Source organism: Aotus nancymaae, unplaced genomic scaffold (genome assembly GCF_030222135.1).
Source record: "Aotus nancymaae isolate 86718 unplaced genomic scaffold, 86718_ANA_hifiasm-v0.15.2.pri h1tg000106l, whole genome shotgun sequence".
NCBI classification, from domain to species: Eukaryota; Metazoa; Chordata; class Mammalia; order Primates; family Aotidae; genus Aotus; species Aotus nancymaae.
In genome coordinates this window covers 3,566,004-3,586,168 of record NW_026988521.1, presented here as the reverse complement: position 1 = coordinate 3,586,168, position 20,165 = coordinate 3,566,004, and the positions used below count along the sequence as shown (strand labels likewise).

Here is a 20,165-nt window from a genome sequence, read left to right as displayed (position 1 = left end):
GTTCCCCAAATAGCCCCGCACGGGCGGGTGCCGGACCCACAGCACCGCTGCTTCGGCCGCCAACCGGCAGAGCGAGCCGCGAGGCCAAAGCACCCGCACACGGCGCCCGTGGACACCTGATCCCGCCACCCGCTCCACCGCGGGCTCTCCAGACCCCGGGAGCACCCGCGGGCGCTCAGAGCCTCCGCTGCCGAGTAAACAATTCCCCACGCTGGGCGACGCAGGCTTAGCCACGAGCGCCGAGAGCCGGCACAGGTGCGGGGTCTCCCACTCGCGCGCACTGTCCCCCACCTCCAACCTACGGACCCCGAGCGCGCACACTCGCCCGGAGCCACGCGCCACCGGGCCACAGACACCTCGTTCTCCAACGAGGCACCCAGTCGCCCGCGCCCTGCGCCAGCCGCTTGCCCAGCGCCCGTGCGGCGCGCGCCGGGGGGTCTGCGGCCAAGGCTCTGCGGCCCCCAGCCCGACCCAGGTCTGCCGCAGCCACTCGGACGGCGCCTCCTCACCTACAGGCGACTCCTCGGCGAGCGGGCGGCTGGACCTCTGCGCCTCGGTGCGCGTCCTTCCGCCGTCCCGCGGGCTGCTGTCTGTCCACGGATCCGGGTCCCAGCGGCCCAACCTTGAGGGGGTGGGGAGCGCGCGGGGCTCGGCGGCGGCGCCGCTGCCTCCCCCGCCGCCTGCGCTCCCTCCGCAGCGCCAGACCGGCCGCGCGGCTGCAGCCCAGAGCCTGACTCACGGCGGCGGCGGTGGCGGCGGGCGCAGCCACCTCCCCGCCTCCCGTCTCCTCCTGCTGGGAGGGTGGGGGCCGCGGGCCCGGCCAGAAGCCGCGACCCAGGGGAGTTGCAAGGTTCCTCAGGGATGGGACCCCTACAACGCCTGACCAGGGTGCCCACGCTACCTCCATCTCCCCGGACCCAGTGAGCCTTCCTCCCCGCCCCACCCGACCCTATCCCTTTCGTGGATCCCCCAACCCCGTGGAAGATGGACCGCTCCCTGAACCTTCCCCATTTACCTCCCCAAGAGAGACCCCTTTCTCTCCCCGGTCTCCCCATCGTGCTCCACCCCAGCGCCAGAGCCCTGCTGCCTCCCGGGCCCCCTTGGCTCAGTGCCAGCAGCTCAGCCCCCTCCTTAAGAAACCCCAGTGCCCTGAGCCCCAGCAGGCCCCCTACCTGAGTGCCCATCTCTGCCCAGTCCTGTCCCCAAGGCCCTCAAGGCCACCCTCTAGTCCCTTCCTTCCTTAGCCTACCGAGTCCAGGCCCTCTGTGAAGTTACAGGGTCCCCTACTCTGTTCTTTCCTTGTTGAGCCCACTACTGCCCACCGGAGCTCCTGCCCCCTTTCCTGGAGTTTGACTTCACCCAGCCAGGGGCCCCACTCCAGGTCACTCCCAGATTTCGGGGAGCATGTGATCTCTCCTGTACAGACCCCAGCATGCTCCCTCTGCTTGCAGGGCAAAGTGTCCCGTTTCGAACTCTGGTCCCCATGCTGCTGAGGTCCTTGTCTCCCTGGAGATTGGTTCACTCACCTGCCCACAGCCTCTCTGGGATCCTGACCAGCCCTTCTGGGCCTGGTCCCCTGAGGATGCTTTGCCCCCCGTCCCCTGCAAATCATTTCTCCTAACCAGTGCCTCAGCTTCCCCACCATGTCCTCACTCTCTCAGTACCCTTGACCCCAGCGGATCTTCCATCCCCGTAACAGTCCCCACGAGTCCCTCCCCATGGAGAAAACCCCAGCCTTCCCTTTCTCCCTCCTGGCTCCCCACTTCACCACGCAGGTGCCCTGAGCTGGGTCCTCTTCACCAACCTCCGGCTTCCACTGAGCCCTGACCCCCTCCAAAGTCCCCTGGAAGCTGAGGATGCATGGTGACTCCCGTTCCCTTCCTCATCTCTCCCCAAGCTCCTTCCTCCTATGAAACTCCCTTCTCCTCTGCCACTCTTGGTCGGCCCCCTGTGTCCCTGAGACCCGCTTTCCTGATTGGAAGCCTGGTCCTGCCGGCGGATGCCTCCTGTCTGCCCACCTGTGCCTGAACCCCAGGTCATCTCTGAACCCTTTCTCTCCCCAAACCTCTGTGCTCTGAGCCCTGAGCCCTTCTCTGAACCCTGATCCCGTGGAATAGCCTGGCCTTCTGCAAGCCCCTCCCTTTTCCAGCCTAGTCCCCGCCCTTCATGCCTGGGTGGACCCCTGGCACAGCATTATCCATGGCATGCCAGGAACCCACAGCACAAGGCTGATCTTAAATGACGATAAACCCTATCGAGTGGGAGGATCCCCAGGCATGAGCGAGCCTCCTCCCTGTCTCCTTGGGCACCCCAGCCATGCCTTCCCGGGAGCCCACAGGCCATGGGTAGATGTGGCCTGCCAGGGAAGCAGGGTTCTGTTCTCCCTTCCCAGCTCCCCTGCCTCCTGCCCAAGGAAAACCCGGACCCGGCATGCTCAAGTGGGACCTCCCCTGGGGGCCTCCCAGGGTGTGTGTGGCCTGCATGCCATGCCCCGGTGTCCCCAGCATCTGAGCTGGGCCTACCTGGCCAGCCACCACCTTCTGGGAGACCCTGGCCTGCAACAGAGCCTCAGCCCAGTGCTGTCCCAGTCTCCCCTGGAGGCCTCAGGCAGTGAGGAGGCCCCAGCAGCAGGAGGAGAGGGTTGCTGGGCCCGAGGAGCCAGGGCCTGCCACGGGTCAACTGGGTAGGTGAGAGGGGAGCCAGGGCCCACTCCTGGCCTCAGGCCACCTTGGAGCTGCCTCACTCCGAGGCCAGGAAACACTGCTGAGAGGGAGCTGGGGGTGCAGGGCAGAGCCAGGGCCCAGCCAGCATTCATGTGACTGTTCTGGGCTCCCCAAGGTCCTGGGATCCAGCATTCCCTCTGCTAGGGGTGTCTGGTCCAACTCACAGTCTAGACAGGGGGAACTCTAGGCTCAGGGTCCAGTCACCCAGCTAGAAAACCACAGAGGAGCCTGAACTTGAGTCTGGAGTCAGACCCCAGGGCCCCGAGAATCTGACTGGCTAGAGGGAACCCTTGGAGCAACCCCAGGGCAGCAGCCATGGAGATGGGAGCTAGGAGGAGCAGATAGGCTGTAGGGGAAGGGAGACGGGGGGAGCAGGACGGGGCGGGGGCAACAGGGCACAGCTGCCTCCTTGCACACTCTGCCCTCCTGGGCCTCTCAGTGCACAGAGCATCTGATGACAGGACATTTGTCTTGCCAGAAGTCCTGCCAGGCCCTGCAGAACTCTGCCTGGCTCTGCTCAGGTTTCAGACACGCAGAACGCTGGGCATGTGCTTCCAAGCCTCTGTGCCACCCTGGGTAAACGTTCTTGCTCCAGGAGTCCACCCCCGAATGGGGTGGACTGAGGCATCAGGATAGAAAATGTCACATTTGCCTCACCTTCTAACCTGTTGGGATGGGGCTTGAGGGTCCAGGTGACTCCAGAGCTACTGATCCCAAAAAACTCTGCTCCCTACCACCACATGCCCACAAACTCCTACATATCCCTTAAAACCCCCATGGGCTGCTGCCACCGCATCCGGAGACATGCTCCCAACCCCTCCCCTCCCAGTGGAACAAGTGCACCATGTTAATCAGCCTGGGCATCCATGCCTGCAGCAGTTGTGGCTGGAGGGGACTTGTGAGTCCAATCCCTGTAACCAGTGACCCTGGGCAGGCTTGCTCTGCACCAGCTCGGCTCACCACACACAGGCTGCTACCAGGGTCTGGCAGGCAAGAAGGCCTAGCTAGGCCAGATGGCCACGCCACCGAGGGCCCAAAGGGTGTGGAGAGTGACCGGAGGGCCTGCTCTGATGCTCCCCAGCGTAGAGACATCCTCTGTTAAAGTGGTGTGGCTGCCTGGCTGGACCACTTCCCTGAAGTTACTTCTAAAGGCTGGCACTCACGCTGGAAACCTTGTCGGCCCCACCCTGCAGCGCTGGCCAAGGCCACATCCTGCTGGCCACAGCTCCAGCTCTGCTAGCCGACCAGGCTGGACAGCTGGCCATAGCCCCGGAGCCCATGGGCAGGGGGCCATAGGCCCAGGGCACCCCAGATGCTTGTCTCAGAGCTGCCAAGTCAGCCCTGACGTGGCGGCTATGCACTACCCACCCCCTTTCCCCATCTCAAGCTGGAGCCACCCCTCACCAAGTACAGAGCACAGCAGCCCAGAGGGAGGCCAACAACTGTATTTCCAGGTCAGACTGGGCTCTCGGCCGCCCAAGGGGAGGACAGCAGGGGTGAGCTGCAGAGGAAGGCAGGCGCCAGTCCCGTGTCCCAGCCTGACCTCCAGGCCACCGAACGGCCCTGGGACGGCCTGAGTCCCAGAACCACCCTGTAGCCACCACGAGATGGGCTGTCCCCCTCACTCCTTCCAGCTCATCCTAGGCCTCCACTGGCCTCATCCTCAACAGGCCCGAAAACATCAGACAGGTAGGGGTGGCAGAGCCCGGCTGGGCCCAAGCTGGGCAGAGAGGCCCTTGGGCAGGGCAGGTTTCCAAGGGAGGGTCGAGGAGGATGGCCTGGTGCGGGGTGGGGGCTCGGCCCAGCGGCCGCTGGTAGAGCTGGGGAGGGGACTCCCTGGAGATGAAGGGAGCCCCAGGATGTACACGCTCAGCTGCCAAGCTTGGCCGAGGTCTTCCAGGTGCGTGAAACAAATCTGTGCTCCGGACCAGCTCCACCCCTCCAGACAGACGGACAGACGGACAGGCAGGCAGAGTTTCTGAACCCAGGGACGGGAAACCACACAACCAGGTTGGGCTTGGGCCACCAGTCTCCAGGGCGCCCGGGTGACGGGCGGGCGAGTGTGTGGGTGTGAGAATGTGGGGGGGCTGGGGGCCCTCCTCCGTCTCTGTGCGGGCGGGTGGATGGCTCGGGGGCTAGACGCGGGTGGCCTGGGCGAAGCCCACCCTGTTGTTGTCTCGGTCAAACACGGTGTAGTAACGGCCGATGAAGACGTCGCCCAGGATCCACAGTGGCCCGCTGGGCGGCGGGATGTCCATGCCCATGAAGCCGCTCAGGCAGATGGTCTTCCCGGCCTGCGACACCTGGGACAGGGCTGGTGGTCAGCACCCAGGCCTGGCACCACCCGCAACCTGCCCTGGGCATCCAGGCCACGGGCACCCCGTCTGTTGCCCACTCACCTGGAGTATGCCATCCCAACTGCCCGCTCACCTGGAGCATGCACCCCCACCCTGCCCACTCACCTGGGGTGTCTCCCCTCCCCCCACCACCCGCTCACCTGGGGTGTCTCCCCTCCCGCCAACACCCGCTCACCTGGGGTGTGCCTTCCCCCACTGCCGGCTCACCTGCGGAACACCTTCCCCCTTCCACCCGCTCACCTGGGGCACGCGGCCCCCATGGCCTGCCCACCTTGAGTGTGTAGTCCTCCGGGGACAGCTTGTAGTCTTTGCCTCCCAGCTTCAGCGTGATCGTGGGCAGGGTGGACACCTTCTCACAGGGGATCATGTACTGAGAGGGGCCAAGCAGTGTCAGGGTGCCAGCGGTGGCTGTGGGGCTCCACCCCAGCAGCCCCAGCCCCAGTGCTCACCTCGCCCTGGATCAGCGGCACGGCCCCAATGGCCTTCTGCAGCTCACGCACCTCGTCCACGGGGCCCACCATGAGGGACGTGCCCGTGTCCACAATGGCCTCACAGCCCCCCTTGCACAGGGTCAGCCCACTGGCTACCTCCACCCTGCCGGAAGTCAAGGTGTGAGGCCCATGCCCAATCACAATGTGCACTGAGGCCCCAGTGCCCCTCCCCAGGAGCCCCTCCCTAGCACTCTCCTCCTCTCTGGGCTGCTGTATGCACAGGGGGCTGTAGGCCCTCCAGGGTGAGGGGTGGGAGAAGAGACGCAGAGTGGGAGAGAGGGTGGGAGACCCTCAGGTGGTGGTGAGGGGCATGGGGGGCATGGAGGGCATGGAAGGGACCGAGGAGATGGAGGGATGGAGGGGATAGAAGAGACAGAGATAGAGGGATGGAGGGGCATGGAGGGTCACAGAGAAGCGGAGGAATGGAGGAGCATGGAAGGGATGGAGGTGCATGGAGGTCATGGAGGGACAGAGGGATGGAGGGTCATGTTCTCACAGGAGGGAAGCCCCAGCAGCCAAGGGTCATGGAGTCACAGAGGGACGGAAGGCATGAAGCAGTCACGGAGGAGATGGAGGCCTGGAGGCTGATCCAACCCCATCTCTTTCTTGCCCAGCTCTACCACGCCCCCACATGCAACCCCACCTGCAGAACTGGGGTCCTCCAGGGTCCCTGCACACCGCCCCCACCCACAGAACCCAGGGGGGCTGACTGCCACTACTCACTGGTCCATGTGGACCTGCCAGTAGGCCTTGCGGGTGACGTTCAGGTAGGACAGGGAACCCTTGTAATACTTGGAGTCTGTGCCACCCAGCATCAGCTCACCCCCAGGCTGTGCATCTGGGTCCCTGAGAGGAAAAGGAAGGGAGAGTCAGCTGCCGCTGCAGCCCCCAGAGTGCTAGGTCAGGAGGAAGGGGGTGAATGTGGCAATCAGAGAGAGCTTCCTGAAGGAGGGGTCTTCCTGGACCTGCAGGGATGGAAAGGCCTAGAAGGCAGGAGAGATGGACTCCCTTCTTCCCGGGGTGGGGCTTTGCCCCATATCCTGGTGGGCCGTTCTGTGTGAGCCCAGCCTGCCCCAGAAAAGATTTTCCTCAACCCTCAGGTTCTCCTGGTCTGCTCAGGAGCAAAGCTTGGGGGCAGCAGACAAGGAAGTGAATGCCCAGAGCCCAACGGGAAGGACCCTGTCTGTCTGTCTGTCTGTCTGTCTGAAAGAAAAAACAAGGGAGGCTTCCAGGAGGGGGAGAAGGTACAACCCGGGAAGCTGGGATGGCTCGTTCTGGCCCCAGGGCCTCTGCATCCTCTGCTCCTGGGAACGTCCTCCACCCACAAACCCGAGCCACGTGGGCTCATCTCCCCTCATCCAGACCACTGATGGCCAGCAAGGCGCTCCTGGGCGGGAGTGCACCGCACTTCCTGGGACCTGCAGCCAGTGTCGCTGGGATTTGTTTTTAAACACTGATCGAGTATGAGCTTTCAATGCAGCGAATCCTGCCAGTCCCGTTAGAGAAGCTCTTCCATTCCACCAGGGCATCTGCAGCTAAGCTGGCCACCATCCCGCTGCCCGTCCCCACGAGGCAGCACCAGGCCTGACCCAGTCCTCCCAATACCCTCAGGACTCCGCCCTCCTCCGCCTGCGCGTCCTGTCAGCACCTCTGCAATCCCAAGTGTGGAAACCTGATCAGCGCCTCCTATCCAGCTTTTCACCCCACGCTCCCCGCAGCCAAAACTGCTTTTCCAAGCCCTCAGACCCTCACCCCTGCCTGGCTTTACTTCCTGCCCCAGCCACTGCCTTGGGACCACACCTGGGCACTCACACCTGTGTGTCCCTCCCCTACCCACTCACACTGTGTCCCTCCCACCTGGGCACTCACACCCGTGTGCCCCCTCCCCACGTGGACACTCACCCCATGTGCCCTCCCCTACTTGGGCACTCACCCTGTGTCCCTTTCCCCACTCTCGCACTCATGCGGGCATTCATGCCTGAGTGCCCCTCCCCCACCTGGACACTCACGCCGTCTACCCCCTCCCCGTCATGGTCACTCATGCCTGCGTGCCCTCCTTTCCTGAGGGTACCACTCTTCACTTCGCCGCCTCTCCTGTGCCCCAAGACTCCTGGAGAAATGACCCAGCCGGTTCACCTGTGTCCTGGCCTCTAGCAACCAGCTTTGCCCCGGGTGTTGCTATGGAGCATTCACTGCCCAGGCAAGGGACAGAGCAAAGAGCCAGGCCAGGATGACGGCCGGAATTCTGCTGGAAGTGCACCAAGGTCAGCAGTCAGGCCCAGAGACTCCAAGTGCCAAGTGAGCCACGTGAGGTGAACTGCCCACGTCAGCCCTGCAGAGTGGGGCAGTGACCAGGCACAGCTCAGGGTGGGAGGCCGCTGGCTAACAGGCTGCCCACCCCCAAAGCAAAAGTCTCCAACCCCCAGTCACCCCTCCTACAGGGAACCCCCACTCAAGTCTGCCCGAGAGGAGGAAACTAACCGAGGCTGAGGTCCCCTTCCCAAGGTCACCTGACCATGGGTGACAAACGCTGGAGCAGCGGATGCAGGTAGGGGGCCTGCGGACCCTTATCCCAGAAGTAAGGGCCCCCTATGCTCCCTAGAGGGCAGCCAGCACCCGCTGGGACGCCTACAGAGCTGCCCGCTACAAAGGTGCTGGGGACCCGTGCCCACCCAAGGTCACCTCCCCAGACAGCCCCAGGCCCCTGGGCACCATGCCCCCTCTCCACCATCAGCAACCCCGGGACCAGGATCACATGTGCCCATCACCAGGTCCGGGGAGCACCAGGCACTGAACCAAGCGGAACTGCCACGCCCCTGCCCTGGGTCTGTTCTCACAGGAGGGAAGCCCCAGCAGCCAAGGGCCGAGGACCCACAGCCCGGCCCAAGCCCCTCCCACTGGGAGACTCGGGCCAAGCAGCATTCTCTGTGATGCTGCTGACTCCTCTGCAGAAGGGCAGCACCCCTGCCTCCCGGATGCTCTGAGGTCAGATGTCAGGAGCTGTGGCCATAGCAGCAGGAAGGGAGCAGCGCTGAGTGGGGGTGCCCAGGAGGCTCCCAGCCATGCCCAGCGAGGTGAGCAGGAGGCAAGAGGGAACCCACAGGCCACCTGTTCAGGTAGAAGGAGAAGACGTTCTGGTCCACCAGCTTCTGCTGCATGAGGTTGTCGAAGACCGGCAGCACGTTATTGACGGAGATGCGGGGATAGGCCATGCCCAGGATGCCGTCAAACTTGGCTGCGATGAAGGTGATGCCCGGCTGCTTGGTGGCCTCCCCAAAGACCTGCCTCTCCACCTTGACACCGCCCAGGGCAGAGGCTGACGACGATAAACGGCAGGGCACCTGCAGGCCAGGGCAGGGTCAGTGGGCCGCAGACAGGCTGAGCCCTGCACGCCTCCCTGGGCTTGAGGCTGTGCTGCAAAACCCAGCTCAACGGATGCCCCTCGTCTCACACACACTGGGGCCCAAGGGCCCAGAAGAAAGGGCTGGGAACCCTGAGCTGCACACAGCTGGGGATGGGGACACGGGGTGCGGCAGGCTTGGTTTTAACGAGATGGGAACAGGTGGGAGCACAGATGGGCAGGCCCCTCGCTCTGCTCCCTGTTCCCACCACCAATGCCGGGCAGGTCCTGCTCTGCTCCTGCCCTCAGCCTTGAGAACAAGAGACAGCCTGGGCTAGAAGCCTGAGAGACGGGGAACCCGCCGACCCCAGTCCAGACTCGGTCACGCTGACTGTGTCTGTCCCCTTCTCTGCCTGTCCCCTCCCCCAGCCCTGGATGGGGCTGCAGACAGAACGCGGCCGCAGCAGGATGTGGGAAGGGAGCAGCTGCTGGAGGCTGACACCAGGCGGAGGGGGCAGAAGGGGGCAGACAGGGGAACTTCCGGCTCAGGCTGAGCAGGGCCCAGGGAAGAGAGGGGCCCGAGGAGCCCCCAGGACAGACCTGGACCCCAGTCCCATAGGGACTGCTAGGAGCAGGTCCAGCTGGAGGAACGGCCCCTCTTCTCGGGCCCTGGCCCTGAAGGGGAGCTCTGCAGCCCTCCTGGCCTGCTCCAGAGCTGGGGCCTGTGTCACCGTCCCAGAACTCCTGAACCCCTGCGGCCTGCCCACCCCAGTAGGCAGCTCCGAGGTGAGAACTCACTGAGGCCCAGGCAGGGCGTCAGGGGCCAGGTTGCCCTCTTCCTGGGCAGGGAGTCCCTCTGCCCTAAGCCCTGGGGACAGCAGATGGCAGGCGGGGCCCCCAACAGCCACTGCTGCTCAGCCTCCCATTCCTTCCCAGGCGCCTGCAGGTGCCTCTCTGCCAGCAGCCCACAGTGGGTTCCTGGCACATCCCCCCACCCCCGAGCCTCCCATCCCCTCAGCCCCAGCCCCCGCCCTCAACATCTGCTGGCATCTCAAACCCAATGTGCCAAAAAGCCCAGTCAATCCGCCCTGGCCTCCCTCCCACTCGCTGTGGCCTGACTCTGGGACACCTGGCCCCGCACCCCTCACCCCGGGTTCAAGGCTGTCCGTCCAGCCTGCACTCGACCAGACCATTCCAGGCTCCTCCTCACGCACTTCTCCCCACTCCTGCCCTCCTGCTGGCCAACAGCCACCTCCTTCCCCCTCCTCACCCTGCTGACCGCCCCGGCCACCTGCTGAGAGCCCTCCCTTTCAATCATACCACACCTTGGCACCCTCAAGTCCCGGGAGAGGCCCCAGAGGGACTCACCAACACGGTGTCCTGGCTCAGGTACCCGGAGAGGCTGCCCGAACCGTAGTGGATGTCGAAGGAGGTGCCATTCTTCACGTAGGTGCTGGACTTGGCACTGTTATACTTGTGGTGGATCCCTGCCCCGGGCGAGAAGGGGCCGCCGGTCACCCTGCAGCCATGCCACAGCCACAGCCCTCCATCCCCTCAACCTACCATGGAATCCGCCCCAATGAGCTGCACCCTCAGGGTGGGATGTGGAGGGGATGCCAGAGCCTCAGGACTGCAGGCTGTGACCCCGGGCCTCCCTCCCAGCCACAGCTGGCTCCCTCTGCGGCCGCCCTGGCCCCAGCGCTGCTGACAGCAAGACCATGGCTGGTGGTTCACCCAGAAAGCCAGTGCCTGGGTCGGGGTAGGGGGCTGGCCTGGCTCAGGGGGCCGAGAGGCAGGAGAAGTGCTTGCCCAAGTGACTCCTGAGGCATCCCTGAGGTGACATCCCGGAAGGGCAAAGGAGATGGGGCCAGGTGGGTGACTCACAGCAAGCAATGTCCAGCAGTTTGCAGTGGATGGAGGGGACCCACAGATTGGAGGAGCCCGTGTCGAAGACGACCGTGAAGCACTGCGGGGGAGTCCCGATGCCAATTTCCCCGTAGTACTGGGCCTGACAGGGTACAGGGTCTGTCAGGGATGGTGGAGGGGGCCCCATCTCCCCACAGGGCCTCAGAAGACCTGGCTGTCCCCAGAGCCAGGCCCTGAAGGCCCATGCTGGAGGGAGGGATCACAGGTTCCACACCTGCCAACAGCCACCCACTCCCACCTGCTCAGCCTGCAGGGAAGACAGGCCAGGTCCTCAGCCCTAGGTCCTAATGCCCACAGGCCCATGGGGTCTCCAGACCCCTATCCCTGCCCAATACATGCTGAGGTTGAGGACTTCCCCACGGAAAAGAAGGACAGATGTGGCCTCGGCCTGAGCCCTGGGTGCAGGAAAGGCATGCCTGAAGACTCCTCTGGTGTCCCGGGGTCCAGGGCCCAAGACGGGAAGTGACTTCCTCTCCAGGTTGGGGCCATGTCAGGGTCTGATTCTGGGTGCCTCAGTGCCTGCCCTGCCTTCCAGGGCCAACCCCAAGCCTGGAGGGCTTCCAGGCGGAGGGTTTCAGCTGGCCAAGGGGAGAAGGCAAGCCTTGGAGTCACTTCCTACCCAGCAACCCTGCCTTCACAGCCCAGGGCCTCAGTTTCCCCATGTGTACACGGGGAAAGCAGGGGCAGCTGGGGGTGCTGACCCAGGGATCATGCAAATACAAGGGGTCCCATGTCCGCTGAGCCTCTCAGGGAGCAGAGAGAAGGAGGGTCGCCTGGGCACCCACGTCCCCCAGGAGTGGTGCCTGGGCCACCGTGAGCCACCAGATTCCTGGCACCAGCCCTGCCCAGCGTTTCTCCAACTGCCTGGCTTCCCGGAGTGGCAGCAGCTGCTGACTCATGGCCCCACAGAAGTGACCACGGGCCGGTGGGGGTTGGGGGGACTCAGCAATTCTCCGTATGTGCGTGTGTGTGCATGCATCTGCTTGCTCACATGCTAGGGCGATCAGGAACTGACCAGTCGGGCCCAGGCACACAGTCCCCAGCTCCCCTGAGGGCCCCCCCACCCAGTCACATGCCTGTGAGTCTTGGGATTCCTGTCACAGCCAGGACTCGGGCCAACTGGGAGAGAGGGCAAGGCCCCCCACAGTGGGCCAGAGCCCCGAGGCTGGACAACAGGCCCTGGCCCCGAACTGACCCCACAGAGCTGGGATGAGGCTGACCAAGCCCCAGCTTGCTAGGTGGCTTCCAGAGTGCTCCACCTGGAAGCCACCCAGCTTGGACCCTGGTTCCCCCTCAAGGAGCAGTGGGCACAGTAGGGGCTGCTGCTAGGGGATGAAGATGGTGACAGGCTGGGGAAGGGCCCCAAGTCACCATATGCCTTCTGGCCGGACGGCAGTAAAGACAGCCTCCAGGGCAACCGGCCACACCCAGGCAAGCCCAAGGACCCTGTGGGCGAGCTAGCACCGAGGGCAGAGGGCTCCCCTAACCACCCTCCCAGCCCGAAGCAGGGCCCAAGACCCTGAAAGGACAGGGACCAGGGCAAGAGGTTCCAGGATGGGGCAGAGAGGAGTGCGGCTGAGCCGGTACACCACCCCGCCCACTCAAGCTGCACTGCTGAGAACAGGAGAAGTGGCTCCCACCCTCCCACGGGGCTGTCCCGAGCGCAGCTCCGCTTCCCGCAGGGCTAAGCTTCCATACTCACGTCCATGTAGTTCTTGAGTATCTCGGGAACGGGCCCCCCGGGCACGGTCGGCATCGCCTGGGAGTACTTTGAGATGGGGCCCTTAAGGATCAGGTCCTCCACGGGGCCCCCCATCTCCGACATGGTCCGGCGGATGGACGTGAACTTGTGCAGTGGGATTCTGTCAACCAGGGGTCAGGGCGTATCAGGGAGGCCGTCCTGCCTGCAGCCGAGGCCACCACACTGCACGTCCACCCAAACCAGGGGTCAGGGCATATCAGGGAGGCCCTCCTGCCTGCAGCCGAGGCCACCACACTGCACGTCCACCCAGAGGCCCCTGGGGATCTCAAAGTCTCCACAGCCAAAACCAAACTCCTGCCTGTCACCTGGAACCTGCTGGCCCGGCTCCCAAGTCAGTGAACAGCTGCCCGTCACCCCCACAGGTTGCACAGGCCACAGTCCTACGTGGTCACCTGCCACCCATCCCAGCCCACACACCCAATCTGGGGGCCAGTGTGCCTACCCCTCCTCTCCTCAGCCATTCCAGAGGCTCCAAAGACCCCAAGGGGCTCCTGTCCTCCCTCTGCACCTGTGCTGGTCTCTTCCAGGATGGGGGCCAGCGTGGATGCTCAGAGTGTTGGCAGGAACCTGTCGCTCCTGCCCAAAGGGCTCTGAGGCAGCCCACTGTACCCAGCCCCATCACACCTGCTCTCCACCCACATACCCAAACTGACGTGGTTTCACCTCCAGGCTGGCACTGACAGCTCTGCCTGACCTCCCATGTGGCCGCCTCTGGCCATCAGATGGGCCCTCCAAGCCACCTCCAGAAGCCCTCCTTGACTACCTGTCCTCTTCCACCTGGACCCTGTGGCTGCCCAGGGCCCTCATCCCACACCCATTTCTGTGCATCTGCCCCTCTCCTCACCCCATGTGGCTGCACGAGGTCCAGGACTGTACCTGAGGCCTTAGAGGCTTCCTTGCTCTCCCACCCACCACCCCGGCTCCCCCGACAGCTGCACTCAGGGTACCTCTCCAGAGCCCTGCCACCTGGCACACCGCTGGCCAGCGTGCAGGAGGGAGCTCCAGACTGAGGTCAGGGGTCCTAAGTTCTATACCCAGGAAGTGAAGAGCAGAGTGAGGGCTCCCTGGCCTTCCCCTTTGTGTGAACCTACTCCTTGTTCCAAGGAAGCCCCTCTGGGCTTTTAATCACTTGGATAAAACCTCTCTCCTGCCCCAGGGACTTGGGAGCCCAAGGTCAAAGCTGGCTTTTCCTGGCAGGCCAAGGGCGAGGTCCAGGAAGATGGGATTATTGCCTAAGAGCAGTGGGCTGGAAGAGCCCCAGGTTCTCTCCTGGGGGAGGGACACGCCCTCCAGGGACCCGGGAAGCAGGTGTAATAGTATCAGTTGCACAGGAGTTGGGATCAAGTCAGGGGCTTGGATTCAGCTATCCCGCCCTCAAGAAGCCCCAGGTTTCTTTCTCCACTGCTGTCTGCCCTCCTTGGAGAGGGGAGGTGTGTAGATAGGGCTGGCAAGGTCAGGGCAGACTCAGGCTTGTGGCTGCTCCCCAACAATGACTTTAATTGGGGCTACCCGCCCCCGAGCCGTTCCCCACAGACTTTGGTGAGGCTCAGTCCTACCCAGCCCCCTGCTCCTGCTGGCCCAACCAGCTCCAGACCCTGAAGCCTTCTGACCTCACCCACCTGCCCAGGGGCAGGGGACCCACCACAGATCCCACGTCTCCCACAAAGGCGCAGAGCAACGGTGGGGCAGGTGTCCAGTGGGGTGGGTCACCATACCCCTGCTGGGAATGCAGGCTGCCTTGCAAGGGCTGGGGAAGGAGTCAATTGAAGCAGACCGCAGCATAGCCCTCCTCTGTCCAGCCAGTAGGCATGCCAGGGCCCCATGCCATCCAGGCCCAGTCCGAGGCCTCACCTGGCACAGGGGCTCGGCCTGAGGAGGGTGTGGGCCTCACAGCAGCACAGCCCCAGGCCCGGGATAGGGGAGCCGGCCCACTCCCCATGCCTCCTCCTCTCCCAGGGACATGGGGGTTCCTAAAGTCCTGAGGGGCCTCCCAGGCCAGGGCCTGTGATAAGAGCCGCTGAAGCAAACTTTTAAAGCCCCCAGTTCACAGATGGTAAAGAGGTTCCTAAGGAAATGGACTCGTCCAGACTCGGGGACCTGAATCTAGCTCTCCAGCAACAAGGGCGCTCAGGACAGACCCGAATTCCACCTATCCCGAATGAGCACTACCTCCCCTCGCCCCGTCCCGGGGGAGGCTGCGGTCAGTCTGCCGTCCTCACGCTTCCCCAGGCCCCTCAAGGTACACCCCAGGGTGGCACGCGGTAGAGGCGTCTGGCGCCTCTGCCCGGGGTCCCCTGCACCTTCGGAGCCCGGCGCCCCACAGGCGGGTGGGTAGTGCAGGATGCCGCGCAGGGGCACAGGTGCATTCCAGCGCGGGGCCGCGGGGCCGCGGGGGGGGTCCCAGGGGAGCGCAGGAGTCACCACAGGCCCCGGGACCTCGACGCCGCGCCTCCTGCCCATCCTCTGAGCCCCGCCCGTGAGGTTTCACCTGACGACCGCGACGGCGGGTGCAGCCAGCAGGCCGAGGGCGAGCAGCAGGAAGCAAGGGGACTGCATGGCGGCGGCGGCGGCGGCGGCGGGGTCGGAGCGGGTGGCCGAGGCCGCGCGCTTATACCCGGGATGACAGCGCAGTTGGGCCGGGTCAGGTGACCCGCGTGTTTGCACCCGGGCCGGTCACGTGGGCGCGACCGGCGTGCGTGGGGCGGGGCCTGGGCGGGGCGACCCCCTGCGCACGCGCACAGCGCCCGGGAGCGGGCCTGCCACGCCCACTGCCCCCCAACCCGCGCAAGTGGGGTCAACCCGGCCCAACTTCTGGAGACTGGAGGATTCCCGTTTCCGCCTGGCCCGGGGGCGTGGGGCGGCCCGCCCTGGAGGGCCCCGCGGGGTGACCCCTGTCCCGGCCGCCGCGGCGCGTCCAGGCCTGCACGGGGTGCTGTGCTCCGGGCCCCGGCACCTGCTCCTCCCGGCGCCCCCTTGTCCCGCTCCGAGACGCTCCCAGGCCCCCGCTCTGAAAGCCTCTTGCAAACCAAAGTTAAATTATTTTATTTTTTTAAATTACTTTACCTACTTCTGGGAAGCCAAAGTTAAATTCTAAGTCCTCTGCCCACCGAATGGACCCCCGCTCCTCCAGAGGGCTTCCAGAGAAACCTGGAAGACAGGCGCGGGCCCCGCCCCCTCCCCCTGGGCGCTGGGCTTAGAGACTCAGGCCTCCCCGGAGGCTGTGCAGCAGCCGCCAGATCGCGAATTCCAGCCTCACCCCGCCTCGCGTGGCGGACGGCAGGCCCCGAAGGCAGGCAGAGGATTCCACCCCAAAATACATTACTTTCACGTGGTTTGATATGGCCCTGCACAGCTGTCTCTTGAGGGGGCAAAATTTGCATACTCTAGAGAAACTCCTTCCCTGCGCCTTTTATCCACTCCAACTTTTTTTTTTTTTTTTTTTTAATGTGAGACAGAGTCTCGCTCTGTTGCCCAGTCTGGAGTGCAGTGGCGCAATCTCGGTTCACTGCTACCTCTATCTCCTTGGGTTTCAAGCGATTCTACGCATCGGCCGCCCAAGTAGCTCGGATTACAGGTGCGCGCTACCCCACAAGGCTAATTTTTTTTTTTTTTTTTTTTTTTTTTGTATTTTTAGTAGAGATGGGGTTTCACATCTCTACTGGTCTCAAACTCCTGACCTCAGGTAATCCTCCTGCCTTGGCCTCCCAAAGTGCTGTGATTACAGGTGTGAGCCACTGTGCCTGGCCGACTTTAATGCTTTATAGCTTTCTTTCAGCCACTTGCCAGTCAGGAAATCTTTGAATCCCCTATGACCTGGAAGCCACCCCTGCCAACCCTGTTTCCAGGCTGAACCAATGTCTCCCAGACTCTGTTGACTTATGGTTTTGGTCTGTAACATGTTTCCATAAAATAAATAAAACCAGGCCAGGCATGGTGACTCTTGCCTATAATCCCTGCATATTCAGAGGACAACAGGGGAGGATCACTTGAGCCGAAGTTTGAGGTCAGCCTGGGCAACATGGCAGGACCCTGTCTACCAAAAAAAAATTGAAAAATTTTAAAAAATGTATAAAAGCAAGCTGTTCCCCACCCACCTTGGTCACATATTCTCAGAACCTCCTGAGGCGGTCTCACAGGTCATGGTCCTCACGTTTGCTCAGAATAAGTATCTTCAAATATTTTAGAGTGTTTGGTTTTTTTTCATCAACACTCCCTATACCCAGGGTACCCAGATGGAACTCATCCTTGCTCTCAAGTGCCCCTGCCCAAGCAGCACCTCATTGCACCCTGCCTTGACCACCCTGAGCCCTCTTCCCTTGGTCCAGACTTGCCCATCTCCAACGTGGCACTGTCCCTCCAGCTCCATCTTCAACATGGCACTGTCCCTGGAGGCCCGTCTCCAACGTGGCACTGTCCCTGGAGGCCCGTCTCCAACGTGGCACTGTCCCTGGAGGCCCGTCTCCAACGTGGCACTGTCCCTGGAATCCCGACTCCAACGTGGCACTATTCCTGGAATCCTGACTCCAACGTGGCACTATCCCTGGAACCCTGTCTCCAACGTGGCACTGTCCCTGGAGGCCCGTCTCCAACGTGGCACTGTCCCTGGAGGCCCGTCTCCAACGTGGCACTGTCCCTGGAGGCCCATCTGTAATGAGGCACTGTCCCTAGAACCCGGTCTCCAACATGCATGGCACTGTCCCTCCAGCCCCGTCTCCAACATGGCACTGACCCTCGAAGCCTATCTCCAACTTGGTACTGTCCCTCTAGGCCCCGACCTCAAAGCAGTGCAGTGGAACCAGGTCAGAAGCTGGATCTCCCAACACTGAGCCTGTGGAGTCCATGGTGACAGCTGCCCTAGGACCTCACCTTTCTCCTGTGCCCTGCGTGGCGTGGGGGACCGAATTAGGCCTGAGTTAGGCCTGTTGGAGGGGAGGGCCCGGTCATTCCCCAGATGCTCTGGAGCACACAGCCTGGCAGGAGGCAGGGCCGCTGTAAGTAGGGAAGGGATATTGGGACAAATTTCAGACATGTCCCAGTCGCAAAGAAAATGGAGCTAGGGGATGTGCTAAACAGTGACCTCGGCAGGAAGGCCCCTCCAAGGAGGCGGCAGGAAGGCCCCTAGATCCAAATGAAGGGTGCTTCCCGGGGCTCCCCCTCGGGGTGCGTTTTCTCCTCCCAGCTCCCTGTGAGGTAGCCGGGCCCCACCCGCTTTACTGAGGCCGCGGGTTCTGTGGCTCTCAGCGGGCGGGATTGGAATTCCCACCTTTTCTGTAACCAAATCTACCAGGCCCCTGGCCCCTGCAGAACCTCGCAAGCCTGGTCAGCTTGACGCACGCCTGGGCCCTTCCTCCCATTTACAGCGTCTCACCTGAGGGGGTTCTAAGCCTGAGCAGACAGCCAGCCTTACCCTCTGGCAGAGTGCGGGGAAGAGACCCTTCTTCAGATCTTTCGCACCCTCACGCTGACCGCAGGCCGCAGGGACATGGGCCCTGTCTGTGGGGTGCAAGCCCACCCGGAGAGAGGCGGTGGAGGTGGGGGCCAGGCCCGGGCTGCAGCCAGCCTCTGTTATCCCCGCCCTTTGAGCCTCCCACCAGGGAGGGGGTCCAAGCTTCCCTCTGGGGAACCAGCCACAGGTCGGGGGTCGTGACCACTCCGGCTCCCTCCTGGCTGTTTGGAGAGTCAGGGAATCAGAGGATGGCAAAGTGTCCAAGAGAGAAAGGGCAGAGAAGGAGCTGGACTTGCTGGGTGCCCGCTGCGTTCTGACACCTCCTAGCAGGGGCAGGCAGGGGCTGGAGGTCGCATCTCCACGGGGAGAGCTGAGTCCCACACTGAGAAGGGTCTGCTGGGCGGCTCAGTCCCTCGGGGGCCCTGAGCATCTTCACACACATTCCACATGTGAGTCTCGGGCACCTACCACGAGCGAACAACAGAGAAATTCCCGCCCTCGTGTGTTCATATCTAGGCACGCGTGGGGTGGGGAGGTGTGTGGAGGGGCAGACGTCAAAATGAAGTGGGTGGCCCACACAGGGCTTGGAGGGTGGCTCGTGCCAAGGAGGAGGCTGCTGCAGGGCACAGGGAGTGACAGAGGACGTTGCTGCGAGAAGAGAGACCTCTTCTAATCAGATTTTTTTTTTTTTGAGATGGAGTTTCATTCCATTGCCCAGGCTAGAGTGCAGTGGCGCCATCTGCGCTCACTGCCACCTCTGCCTCCCAGGTTCAAGCGATTCTCCAGCCTCAGCCTCCCAAGTAGCTGGCGCCCGCCATCACACCTGGCTAATTTTTGTATTTTTAGTAGACATGGGATTTTGCCGTGTTGGCCAGGCTGGTCTCGAACTCCTGACCTCAGGTGATCCACCTGACTTGGCCTCCCAAGGCGCTGGGATTACAGGCATGAGCTACTGTGCCCAGTGTTCTTTTTTTTTTTTTTTTTTTATGAGACGGAGTTTCGCTCTTATTACCCAGGCTGGAGTGCAATGGCGCGATCTCGGCTCACCGCAACCTCCGCCTCCTGGGTTCAGGCAATTCTCCTGCCTCAGCCTCCTGGGTAGCTGGGATTACAGGCACGCGCCACCATGCCCAGCTAATTTTTTGTATTTTCAGTAGAGACGGGGTTTCACCATGTTAACCAGGATGGTCTCAATCTCTCGATCTCGTGATCCACCCGCTTCGGCCTCCCAAAGTGCTGGGATTACAGGTGTGAGCCACCGCGCCCGGCCCTGTGCCCAGCCTTCTAATCAGACTTGAAGGAGGTGATGAACAACCAAAGGCGTGGCCAGGAGCCACTGATGTCAAACAGAGCAGAGGCCACAGAGCAGAGGCCACAAAGCAGAGGGAGCCGGCCTGGAGGTGGGGAGGAGAGAAAGCCATCTGAGGTCAGAGAGAGATAGTAAGAAGGGGTGAGACTCCAGATGCACTTTTGAGGTAGGGCCAGAGGATTTCCAGGTGGATTTGAAACTGTCTCTGCAAAATTATGACTGAGCTAGTGAAAGAGCTCTACCTTAATCAACTCCATCTTCCTTCCGATCTCAAGCTGTCCTTGTTCATTCCTGGGCATAGGCTGAACTAGCTTTGAGAGGAATTTAGTTTATAGTTTAAACAAAGACGGTAACAGCCCTTTCCCAAAGGAGACCTCCTTCTTGCCTGGGGTCTAGATGGCCTTTGTAGGACTAACATTAGCCGCAGATTAGAAATGATGGTTTAGGCATCATGCAGCTGGAGGCTATAGGATTCTGACCCTCCCTAAACTGCTCCTAAGATCAGTGATTAAGATATTTTGCAGACCCTGCACCTGATGGGTCCGCTGGCATCACCCAGATGATAAACTGGCTCATCCGGTCTTGTGGCCCCCCACCCAGGAACTGACTCAGCTCCAGAAGACGGCTCCGACTCCCCGTGATTTCATCCCTAACCAATCAGCACTCCTGGCTCACTGGCTTCCCCTCACCCACCAAGTTATCATTAAAAACTCTAGTCCCGAAGTTGGGTGTGGTGGCTCACGCCTGTAATCCAAGCACTTTGGAGGCCAAGGTGGGCGGATCACCTGAGGTCGGGAGTTCAAGACCAGCC

At 62.6% G+C, this 20,165-nt stretch overlaps 1 protein-coding gene across 1 annotated transcript; it reads right to left on the bottom strand.

Annotated features, from left to right (window-relative positions):
* Positions 1-4,150: 4,150 nt before the first annotated feature.
* Positions 4,151-15,232, bottom strand: CTSD (cathepsin D). Its single transcript, XM_012456230.2, has 9 exons — positions 15,088-15,232; positions 12,540-12,699; positions 10,796-10,919; positions 10,280-10,398; positions 8,680-8,912; positions 6,295-6,417; positions 5,530-5,674; positions 5,352-5,450; positions 4,151-5,026 (listed from the first exon to the last, which is right to left on the bottom strand). The coding sequence occupies exons 1-9, from the start codon at positions 15,153-15,155 to the stop codon at positions 4,859-4,861; spliced, it is 1,239 nt and encodes a 412-aa protein (XP_012311653.1). The 5' UTR covers positions 15,156-15,232; the 3' UTR covers positions 4,151-4,858.
* Positions 15,233-20,165: the final 4,933 nt, after the last annotated feature.